A 24,424-nucleotide genomic window follows, 5' to 3' on the forward strand; every position below is an offset into this window, starting at 1 on the left:
ATATCATGTATAATTTTTTAATCTGTGTCTTTTTTTTAAAGTCTATTGTTTTATTTATTCTATGATTTTTTATAAACAAAAAAGCCAAAAAAAGCGACAATTGCATTGATCGCGTGAATTTTATTTAAAAAATTGCATTTTAATTACTATATTTTAAAGTTATTTACGCACAAATAACGGATATATATATTATAATTTCAAAACAATGATTTTGTGGATCCCTTTGTCGGTAAATAATCAGTATGGGTGATCTTAGTGCGTCCGATTGTTCATGGAAGAAAATGGTCATAGCAAAATCAAACAACAAATGGTTTACCACGATTAAAACTGAACCTGTAGACTCTTTTTCCACAAATATGAATACGACAAATTTATCTATCGACGAAGATAATTATACATTCGTAATTAAGGAGGAAAAAGTTGCCGAGTGTCGTGGGAACAGCAGCGATGAAGACAGTGATGGTTCGGCTCCGATGGAAATTGTTGATCCGCTTCTAGCGCCGATAAATAGAAAAAGGCGGATAAGTGTGGGGCCAAAGAACGAGACCCCCGAGGAGAGAGCAGCGAGACTCGCGAAGATGTCGGCGTATGCGGCAAAAAGGCTCGCGAACGAGACTCCGGAACAGCGCGCCTTGCGCTTGAAGAGGATGTCCGAATATGCCGCCAAGCGCCTGTCGCAGGAGACGAGTGAACAGAGAGCTAAACGCTTGGCGCGCATGTCGGCCTATGCTGCCAAAAGACTGGCCAGTGAGACACCAGAGCAAAGACAATTAAGATTGTCCAGAATGTCCGCGTATGCTGCTCGAAGACAAGCCATGAAGAAAGATATGTCCTCCTCCAGGTCCGAGAAGAATATAAATACAGATTATGTTAATATACACAATGTAAAGTCTAATCAAAGTTGAGATTGGTCTCCCATAGTCATATGATCATCTCGATTTGTATGTTTATGGATATTAATGCAGTAAAAAGATTGATTTAATGCATTTTAGGTACCTTGTGCACTAAGTGACTACAATCTGAATCAGATTCTTTATTATTAGACAAAACATGACTAATCACTTCAAAGTAAATATGCAGTCTTTAGTCTCCCTGAATAACTTCAATTAGTGTCTCCTTCAAGCTACTTGAGACTGGCAAAGTGCATTGTGCTGACATGGCACTGAAAAAAGCCATATATTAAGAGAAGAAGAAGAAGAAGATAACTTTAATTAGTCTTGTGTGTTCATTGTGGTTTTCAGGTTGCAAGTACAAAATATTCCTGTTTAAGGAGGGGCAACTCTCAAAGATCTCTTCTGCTTCCTAGCTAATGCTACAGCTAGTGACCAGAATCAATATATACTTGGCACAGGAATCGTGAAGCTAAAACTATCATCAACTTGTTTGTCACCAGTTCATATTGTTCAGTTTAGTGTAAAAACTATTAAATATGGGCTAAGCATATATTTGATTATTATGTAGTCTTTAGTGATGGTTGTAGCCCCTTAGTGTGTGTAAGCCCTAAATATTAGATCCTAGTGTGTGTATACAGATAATTTTTACTATGTAAATAATTATTTTTCTTGCAATCAGAAATATATTATTAACTTATGTATAAATTTTTTGAGGTTTCCGTATCTAGAGAAAAACCTTTATAGGATCACTTCACTGTCTGCCCGTCAAGATTTGTCAAAGGAATCAAAACCTATTTGGTAGTTCCCATTGATCAAGAATCATTAAAGGAGGCCGCCCCCATCTTGGACCCAGTCTTGTTACAGAAAAAATTATTGGAAAAAAACCTTTATTTTATGATAAACCAAAATCACTAAACAATAATTTGAATTTACAGTTGCTAAATATATAGAAAAATATTAATGGAAATGTTTGTGTTTTTGTCGAGATTGTTACTGTGTGTGTGGTTTTATAGTGGGATCAGTAGCGTGCACAGGGTTTGAAGCCAGGGTAGGCATTAGTTAGGTAGGAACTTGTTTAATGGCAGGTCATAATGAAAAATATGCATTGAGTTATTGCAACTGGGGTAAGCAGTGCATTTATGCATCTATGACTTGCACGCCACTGAGTGGGATGTTGTTTGTGATGACAGTTCACTAGTTTTCTAATTATTATTACTTGTTAATAATTGCAAAAATATTGTTCAAATAACACATTATCTAACACAACCTAACCCTGGATTTGAGCCCTTATATCTTGATTATGCAATTGTCACTCCTACTGAAACTAAAGCATTAAACAAGATATTTTTATCTAACAAATCACACTAATTTGAAACTTGTAATGTTTCGTCAATTTCTGGACCCAACAATGTATAGGAGATGGTTGGTCTCCTTTGGCAAGTAGCAATGTCTTATAGCACAAGTAAAGGGAAAAATCCGAAAATCGTGAATTTGAGTTGTTCTTGTTGAGTACTCACAAATTAAAAAAATCATTAATAATTATCTGATGCTGCCTGTTAATATGAAAGTTTAATATTAATAGTGATTGTTACAAAACTGCTTTTTGTATAAATCTTAAAATTTTTAGAATAGATCTATTCAGAAGTGGTATTACCCATCAGGAAAGTAAAATTCCTTTTGTGTCACACTGGATTTTTTTCACGTTGTGTCAGTGTTACTCAACAAGAACCCGTGAATTTATGGTTACACCACAAAAAAAATATTGTCCTATTTCTTGTACAGAACAGATGGTACGGAACCCTTTGTGTGCGAGTCCGACTCGCATATGACCTGTTTTTTATATGATAATTGGATAAGTAGAAGTATTATGTGTGTGTGTAATAGGGCATGTATGATTAAGAGCTTTTGCATTTTTAAGCAGCTAGTGAACTAAGCTTTTACTGAAACTATAATAAAAACATTTTTATAATCATTTCAGTTTCTTTTGAAAACTTCTTACATCCTTCCTTAATCAAATCTTAGTCAAAAGATATTTATTTTGTGAATTAACCTCACCGGGATTCAAAGTTGTGATATTTTGATTAAAGGCTGAACCTTTGCAATTAACTTTTTTTGAACTATATAGGCTTATCAAGCGACTGCAAGCACGTCAAACAGTAGATGAGTCACACCCCCGTGGGTAACAATGTGACTCAACGCTGAGTAACACTGTGACTCAAGGGGAATTTTATTTTCCCGTTGAGTCACACCTACGCATTGCGTGTGTAACAAGTGTTGACTGAACGTGAAAAATATTATCCTTGAGCCATACTGTGACATAACGCCACTTTGGTGTCTAAGGTGGAGCGCGCCTGCCAGCTGCCGGCCGGGGCAATGAGAGAAATGGCAGAAATCGGGGTATGAGGCGGGGGACGCCCCGTACGTCACCGGGCTAGCGGTGGCGTTCCCTTCCCGATTGCCATGTCGCACTTTCCCTTACTATAGGCATGCAAACCTTGCTCATGTCTTGCAGCTATTATTAATTAGTGATTCCTGAGGGTTTCAATAAATTAAAACACAATATTACGTAAACAATATATTTAATTCAAACTAATATTATATCTTTGTAATCATACACTTATTTAGTGTCATACATTTGAGATTCAATACTATAGGAGGAATGTTTTATATATCAGTCTAATACATAGTATAAACTATACAGAGAATATGCTACATAGTAAACATTTTACGACGTTACGACGTGTAACGAGGTTTCAGCTTCGTAGAGCGATGTCCCTGTCACTCATACCTACGTGATGTTTTGTCGGTGTCAATGACATAGAACGCTCTACAAAACCGCTATCTCTTTCTAAAGGCCGATGTACAATATCCTGCCGGCTACTGTACTTAAACATGCATTAAAAAATCGTAATAATTCAAGCCTGTTTAGATACTTATAAAAATGTTACAACTACTGTGATGAGAAATAAAATTTGTGCCGTACCAATTAGATTTACTATCCATACTAATATTATAAATGCGAAAGTGTGTCTGTCTGTCTGTCTGTCTGTCTGTCTGCTAGCTTTTCACGGCTCATCCGTTGAACCGATTTTGTCGAAAATTTGGTACAGCGATAGCTTGCATCCTGGGGAAGGACATAGGCTAATTTTTATCCCGTAAAATCAAAAAGTTCCCACAAGATTTTTAAAAACATAAATTCACGCAGACGAAGTCGCTGGCATCATCTAGTTTTAAATATTTCTAATTCGCTAACATCTCTTAAATAAATATCTATATCTTACAAATTGTAATAACATACTCAAAATTTACCTACACCTCGAAAACAATAATTCATCATCATGATCAACCCATTAACCGCCCACTATGCACTGCCCGGATTAGCAGACTTCACGCTTTCCTCACGATGTTTTCCTTCACCGTTAAAGTAAATGATATTTAATTGTTTTAAAAACAAACATATCTATATATGTGTGTTTTTGAACCTTTAACTTAATTTAAAGTTAGTATAATATTCCAACGAAATTAAGAATCATCACAGAACTATTATCTTCTAATTTGACAAGATTCATTTATATTATAAATACGGGACGAAGGAGCGACCCGAACTGACCTACATCGTTAGGGCCATCGTAGACGTCATTTACCACGAGATCAAAGGCGTCAGACTACTGTGCCACTCACTGCTGTCCAGAGGTATTTTTTAACTTAATGTCAAGTGTGGACGTTAACAAAGGCGACTATTCAAACAAGAACAAAGGGGACACTTGACGGCAACGTTAGTTCCGATTTTCGCCACGCGACAAAAGAGCATTGTCGCACTGTACCTACGACCTCACGAGGGTACGGCTAAAGTCAAGCAGGGTTTCATGTACATTGTACGCGATGTAATCGCGCGCACATCTACTGTTATTGTCAGTGTTGTGTCCGCGCCCACGTTTAGAAGGTGCCCTCGAAGTGGCGGAGCGTGGGCTCGCGCAGCGCGAGGCGGTGTGGGCGCGACGGGCGCGGTGGGCGCGACGGGCGCGGTGGGCGCGGTGGGCGCTAGCACGGCGTGTGCGCGGCGAGCGGCGCGGCGGCCAGCAGCTGGCGCGTGGAGGACGTGGAGCTGTACGAGTCGCCCGACGAGCGCACGCTCGACTGCGACAGCGGCGTGCCTGCGCGTTATTCCATTTTTTATTTTATTTTTTTATTTATTAAATTAACTACCGGCTACTTACACTAATACATTTAAAAAAAAAACTTAATTTTGAAAATATTACTTACTAAGTGCAGTCGCCAATTATAAGTTAATACAACATTTACAAACATATGTGACAAAATAAAAAAAACAAACATCAATATTAGTGTTATGTCCGCGACAAAAGGGCTAACTAGACTGCGGAATTATTCTTTGTCTATCGAATGCGCTACTTTTTTGTTTTTTTAATATCTTTAATTTTAAAGGGCTTTTATATATTATGGTAATGTCGTGGGAGGATTAAGTAGTGAAATAAAATGAAATGAATTGAATTTATTTATTTCATGCAGGATAGCATGCGCCACTTATGATATGTCAAGACTCTACCACTGGTTGGGAAAAAAAAATACTGATAAGAGCCGGCAAATTCCACAGGGGACCCAGTTATATTACTATACGGATGTGTACCAGCACCTTCCTCGTCAACCCTAAATAGGATAAATAATACTAATGTGGTTGATTATCCTAAAAACGTGCTCAGCAGGATACAGGTGTCTTGCAATGACACGTTGCCACCAACACTCACCAGGGAGGGAAGTCACGTGGTGCGGCAGCGCCCAGCGCTGCGCCGCGCACTCGGCCGCGCCGCTCGCCGCCTCCTGCAACAAACGCCACGCTCAGCTCACTCTGCTGTCTCCATGACGGTATATTTCCTGAATAACCAGTAGCTACACAACATAAGATCGATTATCTTATCTATATATATAAAAGGAAAAGGTGACTGACTGATCTATCAACGCACAGCTCAAACTACTGGACGGATCGGGCTGAAATTCAGCATGCAGATAGCTATTATGACGTAGGCATCCGCTAAGAAAGGATTTTTGAAAATTCAACTCCTAAGGGGGTGAAATAGGGGTTTGAAATTTTGTAGTCCACGCGGACGAAGTCGCGAGCATAAGCTAGTAAATATAAATAACTTATCGAACAGACTTAGTTCTGCCGCATATGCGGTAAAAAAGATTCGCCAGTTGACAGACATAGAAACTGCGAGACTAGTATATTTTAGTTACTTTCACAGCATTATGTCATATGGTATATTATTATGGGGTAATGCTGCTGATATTAATTCTATTTTTGTGCTGCAGAAAAGGGCTGTTCGAGCCATATACAGTATGGGGCCACGAGAGTCGCTGAGAACTAAATTTAGGGAAGTTAAAATTATGACAGTGCATAATCAATATATTTTTGAAAATTTACTGTACGTACATAAAAACATAAATAATTTTAAAAAAAAAAGTGACTGTCATAATATAAATACTAGAAATAAAAATAAACTTGTAATTCCCGCCTCTAGGCTCAGTAAAGTTAGCAATTCATTTGCTCGTAATTCCATACGTTTCTATAATAAGCTTCCAGAAGACATATTGGAGATGTCTCTCAACAAGTTCAAAGTTTTCATAAAACGTAAACTAATTGAAAAATCCTATTACAATGTAAAGGATTATTTAAATGATAAGCAAGCTTGGGAATGAGTTGCTTAACGACTTTGTGATAGTTCTAATAAGTTTCAATAATTTTGTAAAGTGGTGATAATAAAAAGAATACCCGGCTGAGTTTGTTGTGGGCTCTTCTCAGACCTGGGCGCGTTTGGAACCCTCGTAGCTTTAGTTTTAAGTTTGCGTTATAATTATCACCACTATATTATCTTACAAATCTAACACTATACCAGACAATCAATAAGAGTAATTTATTACCTATTTTGAATAAATCATTTGACTTTTGACTTTTGACTTTTGACTTTATATAAAAGGAAAACCTGACTGATTGATCTATCAACGCACAGCTCAAATTAATGAACGGATCGGGCTGTAATTTTGCATGCAGATAGCTATTATGACGTAGACATCCGCTAAGAAAGGATTATAAAAATTCAATCCCTGAGGGGCTAAAATGGGAGTTTCAAATATGTGTAGTCCACGCGGACGAAGTCTCGGTATTAAGCTAGTCTTAAATAAGCAACCAAATAAAAACTAAGAAAATAAAAAAGTACAACATAAGTGCTGATCGAATGTCCACAACCAAAATACATAAATAAAGAGAGAGCCAGCGCGTGCCAGACCTTCGTTATTTTATAAAAGCTGAAAGTTTAATAAAAGCTGAAACTTCATAGTTCTTTTATAAAATAACGAAGGTCTGGCACGCGCTGATTCTTAGGCTGAGATCTATAGAGCGCTCTTTGACTTTGCTCAGACTTAAGATTGAGTTACATATGCGACAGCTTTATGTGAGAGATATAGTTCAGTCTCGTTGTAACTCTGTCTAAGTCTAAGCAAAGTCAGAGTGCGCTCTATAGATCTCACCTTTAGTACATAAATCTAATTTATGAATACTTATTATTTTAGGCATTTTCAGATTGGACGTATTTTGGGCAAGTATCTGGGCTAGCGAGTAACTTGGGCTCCTAATTTTTTTGTCAAAAATAACATAATGTCCAATCAGAAAACGCTCTAAAACACGAGTAACTCTCGGAAGTCGTATTTCATTACAGTTCTTGCAATTCACGAAGGCTAGTGAACTTTACTTGTGGGGTTACGTCGTTTACATGTGCATGTCGGACCAATTAGTCGCGAGCAAACGCACACATTTACATGACTTTACTTATACCGATACGAGTTAAACACAAGCATAAGCAACTAGCCCTCGTGGAATGCAAGAACTATACAACAAAATCAAATACCCTATTTAATTAAAGAACCACATAACCAAACTAAACTTTACACAATTACTTACAAATGATAAAAGCCGAGTAAATGGTAATTATAAAAACTACATAAATAAATTACAAAACACGAACATGTGAATACAATGAGCAACACAAAGTGTAACAGAAATCTAGTAGCAGCGAATGAATCACGCATAACTTTCGCGCCGCGCCGGCCCTTGGAATGAAGACAGATGCATTATTTTCGTTAGGCCGCAATTTCGAGAAAGAATTGGGTATTTTCCTACTTTTGAATTTGATAAATATCATTACTTTAGTCTTTACTATAAACTAGGATAAAAATAATGACGTACGCTGAAAAAAATATTAAAATCCAACAAAGATTTACAAAGTTTAATGAAGTTGCATTTTAATTTTGGAGTGGGAGGGTCTTCTATCCCTTTCTCGCTAAACGAAAATTTGTACGAAACCACTCGAAGCTAATATGGCATTAGTAAGGTGTAACGTAAAAATGCTATATCGCTGTCTCTTGTCTAATCAGAAATATTTAAATGCTCATAACTTTTTTGTTATTTGATCGATTTAATTAGTTTTTTCAGTTTACGTCATTATTTTTATGCTAGTCAATACTTATAATAAAACTGTAATTTATAATAAAGTAATAAAAAAATTGGAGTCAAATACCCAATTGGATTCGAAATGGTGGCTCGGTACGCGGTAGTTTTGTTTTTTTTTGCGATCTGTACCGACGATCTGTAGGCGACGACTCCCTTTATAACCCCGTTCTTCATCTACACGGGTTATAAATATTAGAGATCCGTACCCGAAGGGTGCCACTGTCCGGCTGTCTGTCAGCGGGTTGTATATATCATGAACCGTCTCTATCTATTGGTAGAGAGTTGAAATTTCCAGTGTGTAATGCTGCTATAATAACAAAAAAATAAAAAACCAAGATGGCCGCTGGCAAAATGATCTCGATAAGGGCCGGCGCATGCCAACAAACAGACTCACGGATTGCTTGGGCACAGTCAGTATGGTGGTGGCGGTGTCTTCCGGCGTGAAGTAGTCCGAGTCGTCGGCCGGCACGCCCTCCGCCACCGCGCCCTCCGGCCCCGCCCCCTCCGCTGCGTGCGCACCCACAAACACCCACGATATAGTGCGCGCTAAACATGTAGCCCTATCTGAACACGAGGCGTATGACTGCGCATTGTACAAAAAATATTCAGTCGGGCGCCTTGTGATTTGAATCATTGGTCTATGACTTGCTGCAACTTCAGATTGGATTACTTGCTTTGCGCGCACTATGTATCTAAGCATTTTAAGGGGTTCTTGCAATTCCCGAAGGCGAGTGAATTTTACTTGTGGTTATGTCGTTTACATGTGCATGTCGGACCAATCAGTCGCGAGCAAACGCACACATTTACATGACTTTACTTATACCGATACGAGTTAAACACAAGCATGAGCAACTAGCCCTCGTGGAATGCAAGAATTTTATTATTTGGGAAACGAAGGGAAACCTGTAGGGAATTTCCAAGTTCTAAAATAACTGAAGTTAGTATACTTGTCATTATAACGTGGTTTCTTACAATTAAAGCGCATTGTATTTTGGAAACATTACTAAAGCCAAACACCACTACAACATACCTACACACCCTGCAATATTTTTTCATGTACATACACTTTAACTATGACAATATAAAGTTGCGGAATTTTGTTATAAAAGATACTCATTCCTACTACTTTTGGATTTCTTTAGGCGAAGCGTAGGGAACACAATCTTATGGTTGGCTATACTATGAACTTAAATCTAAAAATCTTAAATAAGATATATTAAAACTATCTTTAGTTATGTTGGATATCTAAAGAGTATGGAGTTAAAAAATTAAACAGTCACGCGGGGTGATTACGTATTTCGCGACAGGCTTGCGACAAGCGTATCTCGCGATCATTGCTGTCAAGCGTCACACGTAACAGCTGCTAGAGAGAGAGACAGCAATAGCCACCCCCGCGCCACCTACCTGTAAAGAAAGTGTTTACTCACACAGAGGCGGTTGGTCGGGCTCATCAGTGTCAGTGTCGTCGATGTGTGCGAGCGGCGAGCCTCCCCCCACGCTTCCCTTCCCCCGCGGCACCTACCTGTACAGAGAGTGTTTACTCACACAGAGGCGGCTGGTCGGGCTCATCAGTGTCAGTGTCGTCGATGTGTGCGAGCGGCGAGCCTCCCCCCACGCTTCCCTTCCCCCGCGGCACCTACCTGTACAGAGAGTGTTTACTCACACAGAGGCGGCTGGTCGGGCTCATCAGTGTCAGTGTCGTCGATGTGTGCGAGCGGCGAGCCTCCCCCCACGCTTCCCTTCCCCCGCGGCACCTACCTGTACAGAGAGTGTTTACTCACACAGAGGCGGCTGGTCGGGCTCATCAGTGTCAGTGTCGTCGATGTGTGCGAGCGGCGAGCCTCCCCCCACGCTTCCCTTCCCCCGCGGCACCTACCTGTACAGAGAGTGTTTACTCACACAGAGGCGGCTGGTCGGGCTCATCAGTGTCAGTGTCGTCGATGTGTGCGAGCGGCGAGCCTCCCCCCACGCTTCCCTTCCCCCGCGGCACCTACCTGTACAGAGAGTGTTTACTCACACAGAGGCGGCTGGTCGGGCTCATCAGTGTCAGTGTCGTCGATGTGTGCGAGCGGCGAGCCTCCCCCCACGCTTCCCTTCCCCCGCGGCACCTACCTGTACAGAGAGTGTTTACTCACACAGAGGCGGCTGGTCGGGCTCATCAGTGTCAGTGTCGTCGATGTGTGCGAGCGGCGAGCCTCCCCCCACGCTTCCCTTCCCCCGCGGCACCTACCTGTACAGAGAGTGTTTACTCACACAGAGGCGGCTGGTCGGGCTCATCAGTGTCAGTGTCGTCGATGTGTGCGAGCGGCGAGCCTCCCCCCACGCTTCCCTTCCCCCGCGGCACCTACCTGTACAGAGAGTGTTTACTCACACAGAGGCGGTTGGTCGGGCTCATCAGTGTCAGTGTCGTCGATGTGTGCGAGCGGCGAGCCTCCCCCCACGCTTCCCTTCCCCCGCGGCACCTACCTGTACAGAGAGTGTTTACTCACACAGAGGCGGCTGGTCGGGCTCATCAGTGTCAGTGTCGTCGATGTGTGCGAGCGGCGAGCCTCCCCCCACGCTTCCCTTCCCCCGCGGCACCTACCTGTACAGAGAGTGTTTACTCACACAGAGGCGGTTGGTCGGGCTCATCAGTGTCAGTGTCGTCGATGTGTGCGAGCGGCGAGCCTCCCCCCACGCTTCCCTTCCCCCGCGGCACCTACCTGTACAGAGAGTGTTTACTCACACAGAGGCGGCTGGTCGGGCTCATCAGTGTCAGTGTCGTCGATGTGTGCGAGCGGCGAGCCTCCCCCCACGCTTCCCTTCCCCCGCGGCACCTACCTGTACAGAGAGTGTTTACTCACACAGAGGCGGTTGGTCGGGCTCATCAGTGTCAGTGTCGTCGATGTGTGCGAGCGGCGAGCCTTCCCCCACGCTTCCCTTCCCCCGCGGCACCTACCTGTACAGAGAGTGTTTACTCACACAGAGGCGGTTGGTCGGGCTCATCAGTGTCAGTGTCGTCGATGTGTGCGAGCGGCGAGCCTCCCCCCACGCTTCCCTTCCCCCGCGGCACCTACCTGTACAGAGAGTGTTTACTCACACAGAGGCGGTTGGTCGGGCTCATCAGTGTCAGTGTCGTCGATGTGTGCGAGCGGCGAGCCTCCCCCCACGCTTCCCTTCCCCCGCGGCACCTACCTGTACAGAGAGTGTTTACTCACACAGAGGCGGCTGGTCGGGCTCATCAGTGTCAGTGTCGTCGATGTGTGCGAGCGGCGAGCCTCCCCCCACGCTTCCCTTCCCCCGCGGCACCTACCTGTACAGAGAGTGTTTACTCACACAGAGGCGGCTGGTCGGGCTCATCAGTGTCAGTGTCGTCGATGTGTGCGAGCGGCGAGCCTCCCCCCACGCTTCCCTTCCCCCGCGGCACCTACCTGTACAGAGAGTGTTTACTCACACAGAGGCGGTTGGTCGGGCTCATCAGTGTCAGTGTCGTCGATGTGTGCGAGCGGCGAGCCTCCCCCCACGCTTCCCTTCCCCCGCGGCACCTACCTGTACAGAGAGTGTTTACTCACACAGAGGCGGTTGGTCGGGCTCATCAGTGTCAGTGTCGTCGATGTGTGCGAGCGGCGAGCCTCCCCCCACGCTTCCCTTCCCCCGCGGCACCTACCTGTACAGAGAGTGTTTACTCACACAGAGGCGGCTGGTCGGGCTCATCAGTGTCAGTGTCGTCGATGTGTGCGAGCGGCGAGCCTCCCCCCACGCTTCCCTTCCCCCGCGGCACCTACCTGTACAGAGAGTGTTTACTCACACAGAGGCGGCTGGTCGGGCTCATCAGTGTCAGTGTCGTCGATGTGTGCGAGCGGCGAGCCTCCCCCCACGCTTCCCTTCCCCCGCGGCACCTACCTGTACAGAGAGTGTTTACTCACACAGAGGCGGCTGGTCGGGCTCATCAGTGTCAGTGTCGTCGATGTGTGCGAGCGGCGAGCCTCCCCCCACGCTTCCCTTCCCCCGCGGCACCTACCTGTACAGAGAGTGTTTACTCACACAGAGGCGGCTGGTCGGGCTCATCAGTGTCAGTGTCGTCGATGTGTGCGAGCGGCGAGCCTCCCCCCACGCTTCCCTTCCCCCGCGGCACCTACCTGTACAGAGAGTGTTTACTCACACAGAGGCGGTTGGTCGGGCTCATCAGTGTCAGTGTCGTCGATGTGTGCGAGCGGCGAGCCTCCCCCCACGCTTCCCTTCCCCCGCGGCACCTACCTGTACAGAGAGTGTTTACTCACACAGAGGCGGTTGGTCGGGCTCATCAGTGTCAGTGTCGTCGATGTGTGCGAGCGGCGAGCCGCGCAGAGGATCCGCTGCTCCTCCCACCCCGGCGCCTTTCGCCACCTGCCGGCAACACCACCCATCAACTATATCGAAGCGACTCAAAGTAAAAAAATGGCAGTCAGTGGGGACTACCAACTTATGAAAACCATCAAGATGAGGAAAGTCGCATATTTGGGGCACAACTCATCATGGCGGGAAAAGTTGCCGGAAGAAGAGGCTCTCAGAAACAAGTCCTGGCTGCGCAACATCTGGGAGTGGACGGGAATCGCGATGCTGCAGAAATATTTCGCCTCGCAAAGAACAGTGGAATACGCTAAGCTGATTGCAAAACTTCCCTAGTCGGAGAGGCACGCAAAGAAGAATAAGAAAAAACTTACTCCGTTAGTGAGCTGAGTGAGCAGCGGCGAGCGTCGCTCCGCGTCGCTGTCGGGCTCGGCCTCCGCCTCCGGTGCCTCGCTCGCCTCGCCAGCCATCGGCGTGCTTTCCTCCTCCAACTCCTCCGAGTGCGCGAGAGAGTTCAGCGAACTCTGAAAACAAACTGCGTGTTAACTAGTTGTACAGTACGCGGCAGAAAATTTGATATTTGTAGAGCATTGTCTCTATCGTTGAGACCGATAAAACGTCACATAGGTATAAGAGACTGAGACAACGCTCTACAAAGCCGAAATATCAGTCTAAAGGCCGATGTACATTCATTACCTTCTGCCGCGCACTGTACCCATTGATTTTTTCAACGGGTACGAAACCATTTCGCATGACATTCATTGAGATCAGCTGATCGATTGTGGAAAATCTGCATCAATCATTATTGCAATCGCAATTGTTGATTGCAATAATGCATTGTATGCCCGTAGTGAGTGAGCGTCGGACTATCAGAGGTGATTGCGATCGTCATCGCATATATCATGAGTTAGAATCGACTAAGGAACATACCTTGGAAGCGCGCCTTTAAATAAATAAAAATTTTTTTTTATTAAATTCAACTTTTACAAGTACTCAGGCCTGGAACAGATAGTATCTAAAGGGAACATACCTTGGAGGCGCGCAGCGTGTCGGCGCCTTGGCTGCGCGTGCTCAACAGCGGGCTGGCGGCCTTCTCCTCCGCGCGCTTCTCCTCCTCGCGCGCCAGCAGCACCGACATGCGGAACTACAATACAAAACACGTGAGACGTACAATAGAGTATTAGGTACAGGCATAAGGCATAACTGAGTTGGTTCCTGCTGTTCCTGTTGGGTGTGATGACGTGACGCGCGATCTCAGTGATTCGTCAACTTGTGACAACTGTCGCCCTCCCGCACCGAGCTCCTGCGGTTGTGGACCTTCCACTCAGTTATGCTATACCTATTTTCGATGAGGATGTTTTATTTATTAGTAACTAGCTGATGCCCGCTTGACGTCTGACTTCGTCCGCGTGGATTTACATTTTTCAAAATCCCGCGGAATCTATTTGATTTTCCGGGATAAAAAGTAGCCTATGTCCCTTTCCAGCTCTTAAACTATACAAGCAAAAAAATCACGTCGATCCGTTGCTCCGTTACGACGTGATTGAAGGACAAAAAAACAAACAAACACACTTTCACATTTATAATAGGGGTAGTGATAATAATAAAGTAATTAGTTTAATTAGTATTTAATTTTAAAAGATAAGTGGAGGTGAAAGTTGATCGTACACATATAAGTTATATGTGTACGATCAACTTTGGTATGAGACCATTCAGTAGGTAACCCTTGCAATAAAATGATTGATTGTGGAGTTAGTTAGTACTAAGTACCTCAGGAGTGAGCGGGTGGTGCGGCGGCTTGCGGCTGCCGCTGCTGCCCAGGCTGGTGGAAGAACTGCGCTCCAGGTTGCAGCGGTTCAGCACCTCCGCTGCCTGCCCACACCGATCAAACCACGTTATTGTCGGATACAATTGGACGTTGTTGCATGAAAAAGATCCAACCCACACAGAATTAGAGTTTAAAATCTAATTTAGATATTCAACTCTAAAACCATGAGCAAAATTTCAGATTTTTAGGTCCAAGAGTGTGGGCTTGACGTTGATGACTCAGGACTTTTCTCTTTATATACTAAAAAAGATTTATTTATAATGAGGTGTTTGACACCAAGCAAGAAAAAATATAAAATGTATAAACAACAAGTAATGGAAAAATATTAATTTCAGTTTATAAAGTTATATAATGAATTTTATAATTCATTTTAAAGATTTCACTTTTTTTATCTGTTCTACAAATATTCGAAGCGCACGAAGCTTGAATTTCGACTGTGACGTCACATGGATTGTAATACGCATAACGCATTTCACTAAGATGCCATTGTTTACCAATCTGTGTGACGTCATGACAGCTCATGAACCTAAACAAAATTGCAGCTAGCGTTTTAGAGGGGGAAATACAAAATTTAAATGCATTTTTAAACATCAATCAAATAAAAATTTTGTGAATTTTTTGGTAGTTTATTATCACCTTAGGATCAAATTAGGGCACTGTTCAAAAAAGGGGTAATATACCCTATTGAGCTGAGCTCGGTGCAGTGTACCTGTGAGGCGGTGTCAGTGTCGGGACTGGCGATAGCGGGCGCGGGGGGCGGCGGGCGCACGCGCGCGGGCGGGGGGCCGTTCAGCGCTTCGATCAGCGACACCGGCTCGTAGCCTGCGGGGATGTTCTCCATACTACCCTGTGACAAAACACGCTGGATTGTACGCTGCGAGTTAGTGGACGAATTGTTACAAGTTATATCAGTGTCGTTTACTGTACAGTTATAGTTTGTTCCCGTTAAGAAAATAGTGAATCATCAGCAGGGTGAAGATGTTTCACAGTGGAGTAAAAAGTAAAACAATTTAGATAGGTACTTGAAGAGACATATCTGATAAATTATAAGTATATTACTATAATTATCTAAAATCTACAGTAATTATTATTAGTATACTATTAATCGAATTGAGTCATAGTTTTTTTTACATCACTAACCTATTGAGTTAAAAAAATAAACTATATATATTTTTTATGGCTATCCTTAACACAGATCTAAAAATCTAGCTAGGATAGCCAGTTCTTGATCTTGTACCATTTTTAATATTGTATATGCTTATGTCAACAAGCACGCAAATTTGTTCAAGATCAAATCAATGTATGTGTGTAATCTAGATGATTGAAAAATAAACGTTTTATTTATTTATTTATTTATTTTTTAACTCAATAAGGTTGAGTTTGCAATGGTATAGCAGATTCGTACTCAATATTGGGGCAATTTCAACAACTCAATTGTGCACTTGCATCTATATAAATGACAAGATATGCCCAAGCGAACAAAATTTTTCACGGTTTTGGAACCAAATAAGTCAGCGCCACCTCTTAGATACTAATGAACAACCCGTTTGAAATCCAGACGTTACTGAGATTGCATTGGTGCTAAAGCACCACAGATTCGGTGCCATTTTATTTGTTCAATAGCCCTGCCCAGACGAAGTAATATATAAGTCAATGTGTACTTGGCGTTCTAATTGATTTCAAACTGATTAGTCGGGAGGCGTGGCTATAGTTCAAGTGGACTTACATCTGGCGGGCTGGCCGCGGCGGCCGCGGTGGGGTTGGTGATGCGCTGCAGGGCGCGTATCTGCAGCAGGGCGCGGAAGGGCGCGCGGCAGATGGGGCAGTTGTTGGCCTGGTAGCGCAGCGAGTCCGCGCAGGAGTTGCACAGACACAGGTGGCGACACGGCAGGATGAGCGTGTCGCGCACATCGCACATACAGATGACACACTCCGACCCGCCGTCTTCCGTCTCCTCGTCCGAACTCGGCTAGGGAACGAAACTTTATTTATTTACTAGCCCCGGCATCGCACGAGTAGCTTACTACAATTTTCGTAGGGATCTCTAAATTTTTATTTTTTTATTTTTATTTTGTTTATTTGAAAGTAATCAACAGCGTAAATACATAATTATTATGTAAATTTAAATCTAGGTATAACAGAAGGCCAAAAGAGATTACTTAAAATTATAATTAAACTATTTTAACAGAATAGAGTTAGAATAAATGTAGGTATATACAATAATAAAATAAAATTACAACAGTGTGTGTATGATTGTATGTGAGTGTGTATGCGTGTGTGAGTGTGTGCTTATGAGTATGTGTGAGCGTGTGTGCAAAAAATGTGTTTAAAAATAAAATATACCCTATGTTACTCAGGAATAATGTAGCTTTCTACTGGTGAAAGAATTTTCTATATTTCATTCTCTAGTGTTCCAGAGATTACTTCCTACAAACACATCAGCCCGTTGCAGTCTCGGGCCGATGACATCACGAAGACAGACGTGCGGTGGACACGCGGCCATAGTAAGAGTGAAGCCACACGATGCGTTGTCTTGGCAGTACGGCGCCTGAGCGGTGTCGCTGCGTCATCCTACATAGAAATCACTGTACCATGCCACACGATGCGTTGCTATGTTGTGCGGTGCCGCAACGGACTTGGGAGCAAAAAGACGAGGCAGGGAGGGGTGGTGCGTTTCAACTACATACTTTTACCAGAGCGGCAACGCAACGCAACCCAATACTCAAATCCACAGCGGTACAGCGACGCAACGCACCAGAAACGCTCTATAGCTATAGCTATATCGCTACTTAGGCGCCGTCATGTCTTCTCGGTGACGGCGGCGGTGGACCAACGCTCTAACTGCGAAAACAGACCCTGAAAAGAAGACTAAGTACCTTAGTGTCCAGGTTCTTGTTCTCGATGCCGTAGATCTCCTGCAGCAGGTAGCACAGGCCGTCCACAAACAGCTTCTGTTTGAGCGCCTTCAGTACGTACGTGCCGTCAGAGTGCTTCTCCACCACTGCTATAGTGGAGTGTGACTGCCTTATTTCTGGACAGAGATTGTATTTTACGATACATTTCGGTTTTTTACATAGTTGGATCTAACATGATATAACATATAAATTATATATCTAAACAAAGGGTATTTTAAAATTTTTGAAAAGTGTTTGATCCGATAAACTACCAAAAAAATTACAAACAATTAATTTGTTTGATAAGTGCAATAAAAATGCATTTAAATTTCGCCACGAAAACGCTACCCGCCATCTTATTAGGTTTATAAGCTGTCATGACGTCACATTGGTACGCACGACGGATTGGTAGGCAACAATATTTTCTAAGTGAAACACATCCATGTGACGTCACAGTCGGAATTAACATGGCGGCTACGGTATTGCGTTGCGGTGCGTTTTGGATTTTGTAGAAAAGATTAAATTTAAATAAAACCGATTGCTTATTGCTATTATTATCTTGTTTATATACATTTTTGGTTTTTTCTCGCTTGTTGTAAAATACCGTATTCATACCATCTTGTCCTTCGTCCACAACACAATAGATGACAATAGGTATTATCTCTCTGTCAGGGTTGTACGACAAGTCCTCATCAGCAAACTTGGAGGGGTCGAACACGTGTAAGATCTGACAGAACTGCTGGTTGGCGCCCTTCTTGTAGTGGTATGTCTGAGATGTCATTGATGGATCGCGAGGGTAGTATCTACAAAAAATGGAACTTATTTATTTTATTTTATTTTTATTATTCATGTACCAAAATTGTAGTTACAAAGTAATAATAATCTAATGAACTCATCTGCCTACTACTGAGAATGGGTCTCCTTCCAAAATGAGAGGCAGATGCAGATACCCATGTTATAAATGCTAAAGTGTGTTTGTTTGTTGGCTTGTTGGTTAATTGGATTGTCCTTCAATCACGTCGCAGCGGAACACCGGATCATCGTGATTTTTCGTTAAATAGGCTAATTTTTATCTAGCAAAATCAAAGAGTTCGCACGGTATTTTTAAAAACCTAAATCCACACGTACAAAGTCGTTGGCATCAGTTAGATATAGAAATATTCACTTACACTACCCCAGTGGGAGTAACCTCTTCTGTACAGAAGTAGAACACGGTGATAGCACATCTCGCATCACAGTCGAACGTGAACTCAATATTGTAATATGTGCCTTTGCCGTTACACTCCACAGACTTGAGGACTCCATCACCAATCTTGTTATCTGTCAGCTTGCCCACGGGTTCGGGACACCGCACAAATCTCAAGGATTCCTTTCGAATGTTGATGAGACTCCTTAGTGTTTTTGTTGGCTCGTTTGATTGTGGTGGGGGATACGGAAACTGCAAAAATAATAATGAATTAAATGAGCAACAACCTCCTCTATGTATAATATGTAGTACTTACTACCACATAGTAATAGGATGTTTGGCCGGGTATCGAACTATAAGAATGGGTTACTAACTGGTGTAGGTCTGCTGCCAAGGAAATTGAGATCTGCATTTTCACCAAACAGATAGGCTTCTGGCTGGGGAGTGTCAAATCTTTCTCCTCCCATTATGAAATGACTTCCAAAGTAGTTGCCTGTAAATTAAGAATACAGTGTGTTTATTTACAGTTGGGAATTTTATATTAATTTTTTATCACTCTCTCATTTATTTATCTCTCATTTTTTATCATATTTAAAAAAAAAAAACAACAAACAATAAAATAGCAGAAACAACAAAAATTAATGTAACAGAAACAACAGAAAATAGAATAACAGGAACAACAAAAAATAAAATAAAATAAACAACAGAAACATGAAGTAACAGAAACAACAAACAATAGAATAACAGTAACAACAAAATTAAATTAAAGTAACAGAAACAACAGAAAATAGAATAACAGGAACAACAAAAAATAAAATAAACAACAGAAACATAGAGTAACAGAAACAAAAAAAAAGGCTATAAATTTTATTATTAAGTTCTGCTAATTACATCAATATGTTGTAGACCCCTGCATGTCGAAGCTGTGATAATAATTTACTGATTAAGATGTCAGCCTCCCACTCGGGAGGTTGGAGATTTAATCCCAGGCATGCACATTTTAACTTTATGGGATTTTGTGCTTATTAAGAATTTAAATATCACTTGCTTTACCGGTGAAGGGAAACATCGTGATGAAACCTGCATGCCTAAAAGCTCTCCATAGTTTTCTCAAAGGTGTGTGAAGTCTGCTAATCCGCAATTGGCCAGCGAAGCGAGGTCAAATGCTTCTCATTCTGAGAGGTGACACATGCTCAGTAGTGAGCCGCTCAGGGTTTATCATAATGTCTAATTATTACAGTGATGAATAATGATCGATATTATACTCGATATTGATGTCTAGACTAACTAAACAACAATTTTCTTCATTTCATTCTTCTTAGGCTCTAATTTAGAATTTATTTTCAAATTAAGGGTAAGAATAACCACTCGTGATAGCAAGAGGAAACAAAACAAATTATTGGATAAAAATAGTCAATAAGGTCACACAAACCCGATCTCGGTGGGTACTTGTAGGCATGATTGGAAACTACGTCGGCTTCCTCCACACCAGCGTGCTGCCTGCTGGCCAGAGCACCCATTTTTAGTCCAATTTCCTATTTATTTTGCAAAGTAAATTGCAACAGTTTTCACGTTTCATGAATCGTCGCAATATTTATTTTGTGAAAAAACACAAAAACGCAAAGAAAATTTTCTACAATTGACAAATGACAGCTGATTTTGACACTAGGTAGTGACATTTTTTTAGGGTAAGGACATGCATGCGAAGACTGCCTCGAATACTTCTTGCAAGAGTGTATTTTTGATAATAATATTTTATTTGTAACTGCTAACTGCACTTTTTGCTTTTTTTTAGCAGAGATGACAAAATGTGAAGAAAGAAATTTCTTCCAAATCATTTTAAAAATTCTAAAGCTGGTGCCACATGCCTGTGTACATACAGAAAACATTAATCACTGGCAAGCGTGTTGGTGAATACGTATGCTTGCCAACGCTTGGAAGCGCTTGCCGTTCGATCCGAATGGCAGGCAAGCCAAACACTGTATTTAAACAGTGGCCCTACCGCGGTTGTTTGACAGCTATAATGTCACGATCGCAATCATCTCTGATTGGTTAATGCTCGCTCACTATTGGCCACAATGCATTGTTGCTCATTGTTGCAACAAGAATCGCACAAATTCAGCCAATGTGAACAATTGAGATTGTAATAATGATTGATGCAGGTTTTAGACAATCGCCCCGCAGTACTCCGTGGTGTTTACCGACGTTTGCCGTATCATATACAGCGTATATGTTGTTGGTCGCAAGCATGTGGTACCTCCATATGACCTTTTCTGGAATATTATCTATGGCACAGATATAATGAGCTCTATGGTTGAAATGTTAAAAAACCATAGAGTATAGAGATTGTAACGTCAAGTAAAAATTCCATCTGTCAAACACAGACCAGTCTGTCAAATTTCTTTCAAAGTCGGGGTGTCACTTTGTGAAGGTGCTTATTTAATTTTTGTGATTTCAATCTATAAAAATCGCTTGATTTAGATGATATATTGCTAGGTTATTTGATAATTTAACTTTTAGCTATGTACTAAGTGTGTTTTTATATTTATTTCAGTTCACAATGGGGCGCCGACCAGCAAGATGGTAAATATCGTGAACTGTCAAAAGACTTTCTTGAAATTTTAATTTCATTTATTGTGCCTAATTATTGATAATTTGTGTGTTGTAGCTATCGGTACTGTAAAAACAAACCTTACCCAAAATCACGGTTTTGCCGTGGTGTGCCTGATCCTAAGATCCGTATCTTTGACTTGGGCAAAAAGAGAGCTGGCGTGGACGACTTCCCTCTGTGCGTGCACCTTGTGTCGGACGAATATGAGCAGCTCAGTTCGGAAGCGCTGGAAGCGGGGCGAATTTGCTGTAACAAATACCTGGTGAAGAACTGTGGTAAAGACCAGTTCCACATCCGCATCAGGTTGCATCCATTCCACGTTATCCGCATCAACAAAATGTTATCGTGCGCTGGGGCTGATAGGTGAGTGTACTTTTACATTCATTATTTATTTACTACTAGCTGATGCCCGTGGACTTCGTCCGCGTGGAATTAAGTTTTGTAAAAATCCTGTGGGAACTCTTTTTTATTTTCCGGGATAAAAAGTAGCCTATGTCACTCTCCAGGTTATTATCTATGCCCATGCAAAATATCACGTCGATCTGTTGCACCGTTCCGACATGATTGAAGGACAAACCAAATAAACCAACAAACAAACACACTTTCTCATTTATAATAAGGGTACTGATTTCTACATTTTGCAATACATTGTTCTTTTACTTTTAAGTTTATCTATAAAAGGATAAAAAATAAACAAGCAAAATAAAATAGCTAGTAGTGAGTAATGATGTAATTTAATTAATATAAACTGCAAGTTGAAACAATTCAGCAAAGCTGATAGTAAAAAAAAACAATATTGCACAATATTTTCTGTGGAAAAATGATTCATTCTTGACAAACTTTTAGCTTGTCATGCTCTAATGAATACTAATCTATCTAAATATATAAAAGGTTAAGGTGACTGACTGACTGATCTATCAACGCACAGCTTAAACTAATGGACGGATCGGGCTGAAATTTGGCATGCAGATAGCTATTATGACGTAGGCATCCGCTAAGAAAAGATTTTTGAAAATTCATCAGGTGTGAAATAGGGGTTGAAATTTGTATAGTCCAGGTGGAAGAAGTCGCGAGCATAATCTAGTCTTTTCTATGTAGATTAAGCCTGAATTTAGTAACTCAAATTCACAGTTGAATTTTTTTATTCTTAAAGAGTTGTAATGTTTATAACTGCACCATCCAAAACATAATATTTAGATATCCATAATTATTTTTCACTTCTCATGCTCTTAAAGTTCTTGTTAATGTTAGGTGTAGCAGAGTAAACCTCTTTATGCTCTTTCTTTCAAATACAAATAGGAGCAAGCAGGTTACCTGATGTCAAGTGATTACCTCCGCCCATGAACATTTGCAGCACAAGAGGAACTGCCGATGCATTGCCGGCCTTTTAGGAATTAGTTGGTCTGCCCCTTGAATAACCCCATGTTGTAATCTAGTGGGAACACATCTAAAGGGAGTTGATTGGACAGTTTGCATGTGCATGGACAGAAGGATCTGGCACAACAGACAGTCAAAGTGTACCAGACACCTAGATGGTGAGAGTGAAATTGCTTACTGTGGTGCGCAGGGTTGTAGAAAAAGGAGGGTAGAATGAGGTAAACCGCTCTTCAGAGCACTCCTCATTATATAGATTGAGAGCTTAGGTCTCTGCAGCACTCCAGGCTGTCCAACTAGCTCCGGCAATTGAATCCAATCAAATGGAAGGAGTTGGTACTGGGGTGCTCCAGCCCAAAGGTGTGAGCAATACTCCACTTGTAGGTAGGCTTGTGCTTTGTAAAGAAAGGAGTCTGTGCTCGGGTGCAAAGTACTGCTTAGCTCTGTTGAGCACCCCAAGCTTTTAAGAGGCTTTTGTTCAAAACAACTCTTTTAAAAATATGTATGGCTTGCAGGCTCCAGACGGGGATGCGCGGCGCGTTCGGCAAGCCGCAGGGCACGGTGGCGCGCGTGCGCATCGGCCAGCCCATCATGTCGGTGCGCTCCACCGACAAGTGGAAGGCGCAGGTCATCGAGGCTCTGCGTCGTGCCAAGTTCAAGTTCCCTGGCCGCCAGAAGGTTTGTATTCTGCATCAGAGCATTATCTCAGTAGGACAAAAGTGGTGGTGCAAACAGTCATGCTACCAACAAAATGTATCTAGCTCTATAGAGGGTACATTATCTGGTGTCCACTTGGTTGCGCAACCAATTTTCTGGCGGCGCCCGGGATCACCTGCTGGTGGCGTAACGAATAATATTACGTATACAGTGCGAAGAGGTTCTTTTGGCGCGTGGCGAAAATCGGAACTAACGTTGTCGTCAAGTGTCCCCTTTTGTTCTTGAATAATCTAAGCCTTTGTTCTCCAACAACACCTCCCTGCCGATGTCATTCAAGTGCCCAGAGAGCCTTGTCGCACTGTACTGCTATTTGGTGGCTCACTGGACCACCAGTTGCTCTACCAGGGACTCCCACCCACTGTGCATGAACTCTGACTCATTGATTCCATTTTGAAATCCAGGGAGTTTTTAACTAAGTCCTCATATCTCCCTTGGGTACACACAACACCCCTGCTCGCCAAGTGTAGGCGCTTGCTGTGCAAAAGTCTGCCCACGCCCGATCGGTACCCTCATGCCGCACATTGTTTTGATTACGTGACTTAAATCTACCAATCACAACAAAGCATTCTCCCCTGTCCCCCGCCAATTTACGATTTTGTTTTCATGTAAAACCTTGTATATGCGTACTCTAGAAGTTGAATTCTGTGCACGGGGATCACTATTTTTGGTACATCTACACATCGGTCCTAACCTCGCTTGCGGAATTATCTAACACTTTGTCTCCAACAGATAAGTTAATTTCTTGTTTTCCAATTTCCAGATCTACGTCTCGAAGCGATGGGGCTTCACGAAGTACGACCGGGATGAGTTCGAGAAGCTGCGCGAGGAGGGCCGCCTGGCCAACGACGGTGTCAACGTGCGCTACCGGCCCGAGCACGGCCCGCTCGACTCGTGGCGCAAGGTGCAGGTGGAGATACACAACATGTAGGGGGACTTTGTAATAAATATACTATGGTTTCATTATGACTGTTTTATTTTCCCTCTACCTAACAGTGTAGATGTTCTATTTCACCATGACCGCTCAGCCTTGGTTGCGGTAGTGAGCGTACTGATAAGCGTAAATGGCGTCGTCCCAGTCGAAACAGCGCTACACA

The 24,424-nt window shown here is 42.5% G+C and overlaps 3 protein-coding genes across 5 annotated transcripts; 2 read left to right on the forward strand and 1 right to left on the reverse strand.

The window, feature by feature from the left end:
* Positions 1 to 70: 70 nt before the first annotated feature.
* Positions 71 to 2,863, forward strand: LOC117996119 (uncharacterized protein C05D11.13-like). Its single transcript, XM_069509374.1, has one exon. It carries the CDS (start codon positions 243 to 245, stop codon positions 903 to 905), a length of 663 nt encoding a protein of 220 aa, XP_069365475.1. The 5' UTR covers positions 71 to 242; the 3' UTR covers positions 906 to 2,863.
* Positions 2,864 to 4,382: 1,519 nt separating this feature from the next.
* On the reverse strand, positions 4,383 to 20,284 carry Mrgn1 (Mahogunin ring finger 1). Of its 3 annotated transcripts, XM_069509421.1 has the most exons (14): positions 20,061 to 20,284; positions 19,003 to 19,121; positions 18,612 to 18,880; positions 18,058 to 18,245; positions 17,425 to 17,579; positions 16,275 to 16,517; positions 15,258 to 15,395; positions 14,491 to 14,592; positions 13,751 to 13,864; positions 13,095 to 13,244; positions 12,672 to 12,777; positions 8,807 to 8,919; positions 5,657 to 5,729; positions 4,383 to 5,047 (listed from the first exon to the last, which is right to left on the reverse strand). In XM_069509421.1, the coding sequence occupies exons 1-14, from the start codon at positions 20,146 to 20,148 to the stop codon at positions 4,935 to 4,937; spliced, it is 1,971 nt and encodes a 656-aa protein (XP_069365522.1). In that variant the 5' UTR covers positions 20,149 to 20,284; the 3' UTR covers positions 4,383 to 4,934. The 3 variants fall into 3 exon arrangements, 2 of the variants coding, with proteins under 2 accessions (XP_069365522.1, XP_069365523.1); XR_011238538.1 differs by lacking the exon at positions 8,807 to 8,919 and having other exon boundaries at positions 5,037 to 5,047; XM_069509422.1 differs by lacking the exons at positions 4,383 to 5,047; positions 5,657 to 5,729 and having other exon boundaries at positions 8,818 to 8,923; positions 12,661 to 12,777.
* A 666-nt stretch (positions 20,285 to 20,950) lies between these two features.
* RpL10 (ribosomal protein L10) lies at positions 20,951 to 24,294 on the forward strand. Its single transcript, XM_034984120.2, has 5 exons — positions 20,951 to 21,059; positions 21,183 to 21,211; positions 21,297 to 21,602; positions 23,129 to 23,291; positions 24,091 to 24,294. The coding sequence occupies exons 2-5, from the start codon at positions 21,189 to 21,191 to the stop codon at positions 24,256 to 24,258; spliced, it is 660 nt and encodes a 219-aa protein (XP_034840011.1). The 5' UTR covers positions 20,951 to 21,059; positions 21,183 to 21,188; the 3' UTR covers positions 24,259 to 24,294.
* The last annotated feature ends 130 nt before the right edge of the window (positions 24,295 to 24,424 follow it).

Source organism: Maniola hyperantus, chromosome 3, assembly GCF_902806685.2.
Source record: "Maniola hyperantus chromosome 3, iAphHyp1.2, whole genome shotgun sequence".
Classification (NCBI taxonomy): Eukaryota; Metazoa; Arthropoda; class Insecta; order Lepidoptera; family Nymphalidae; genus Maniola; species Maniola hyperantus.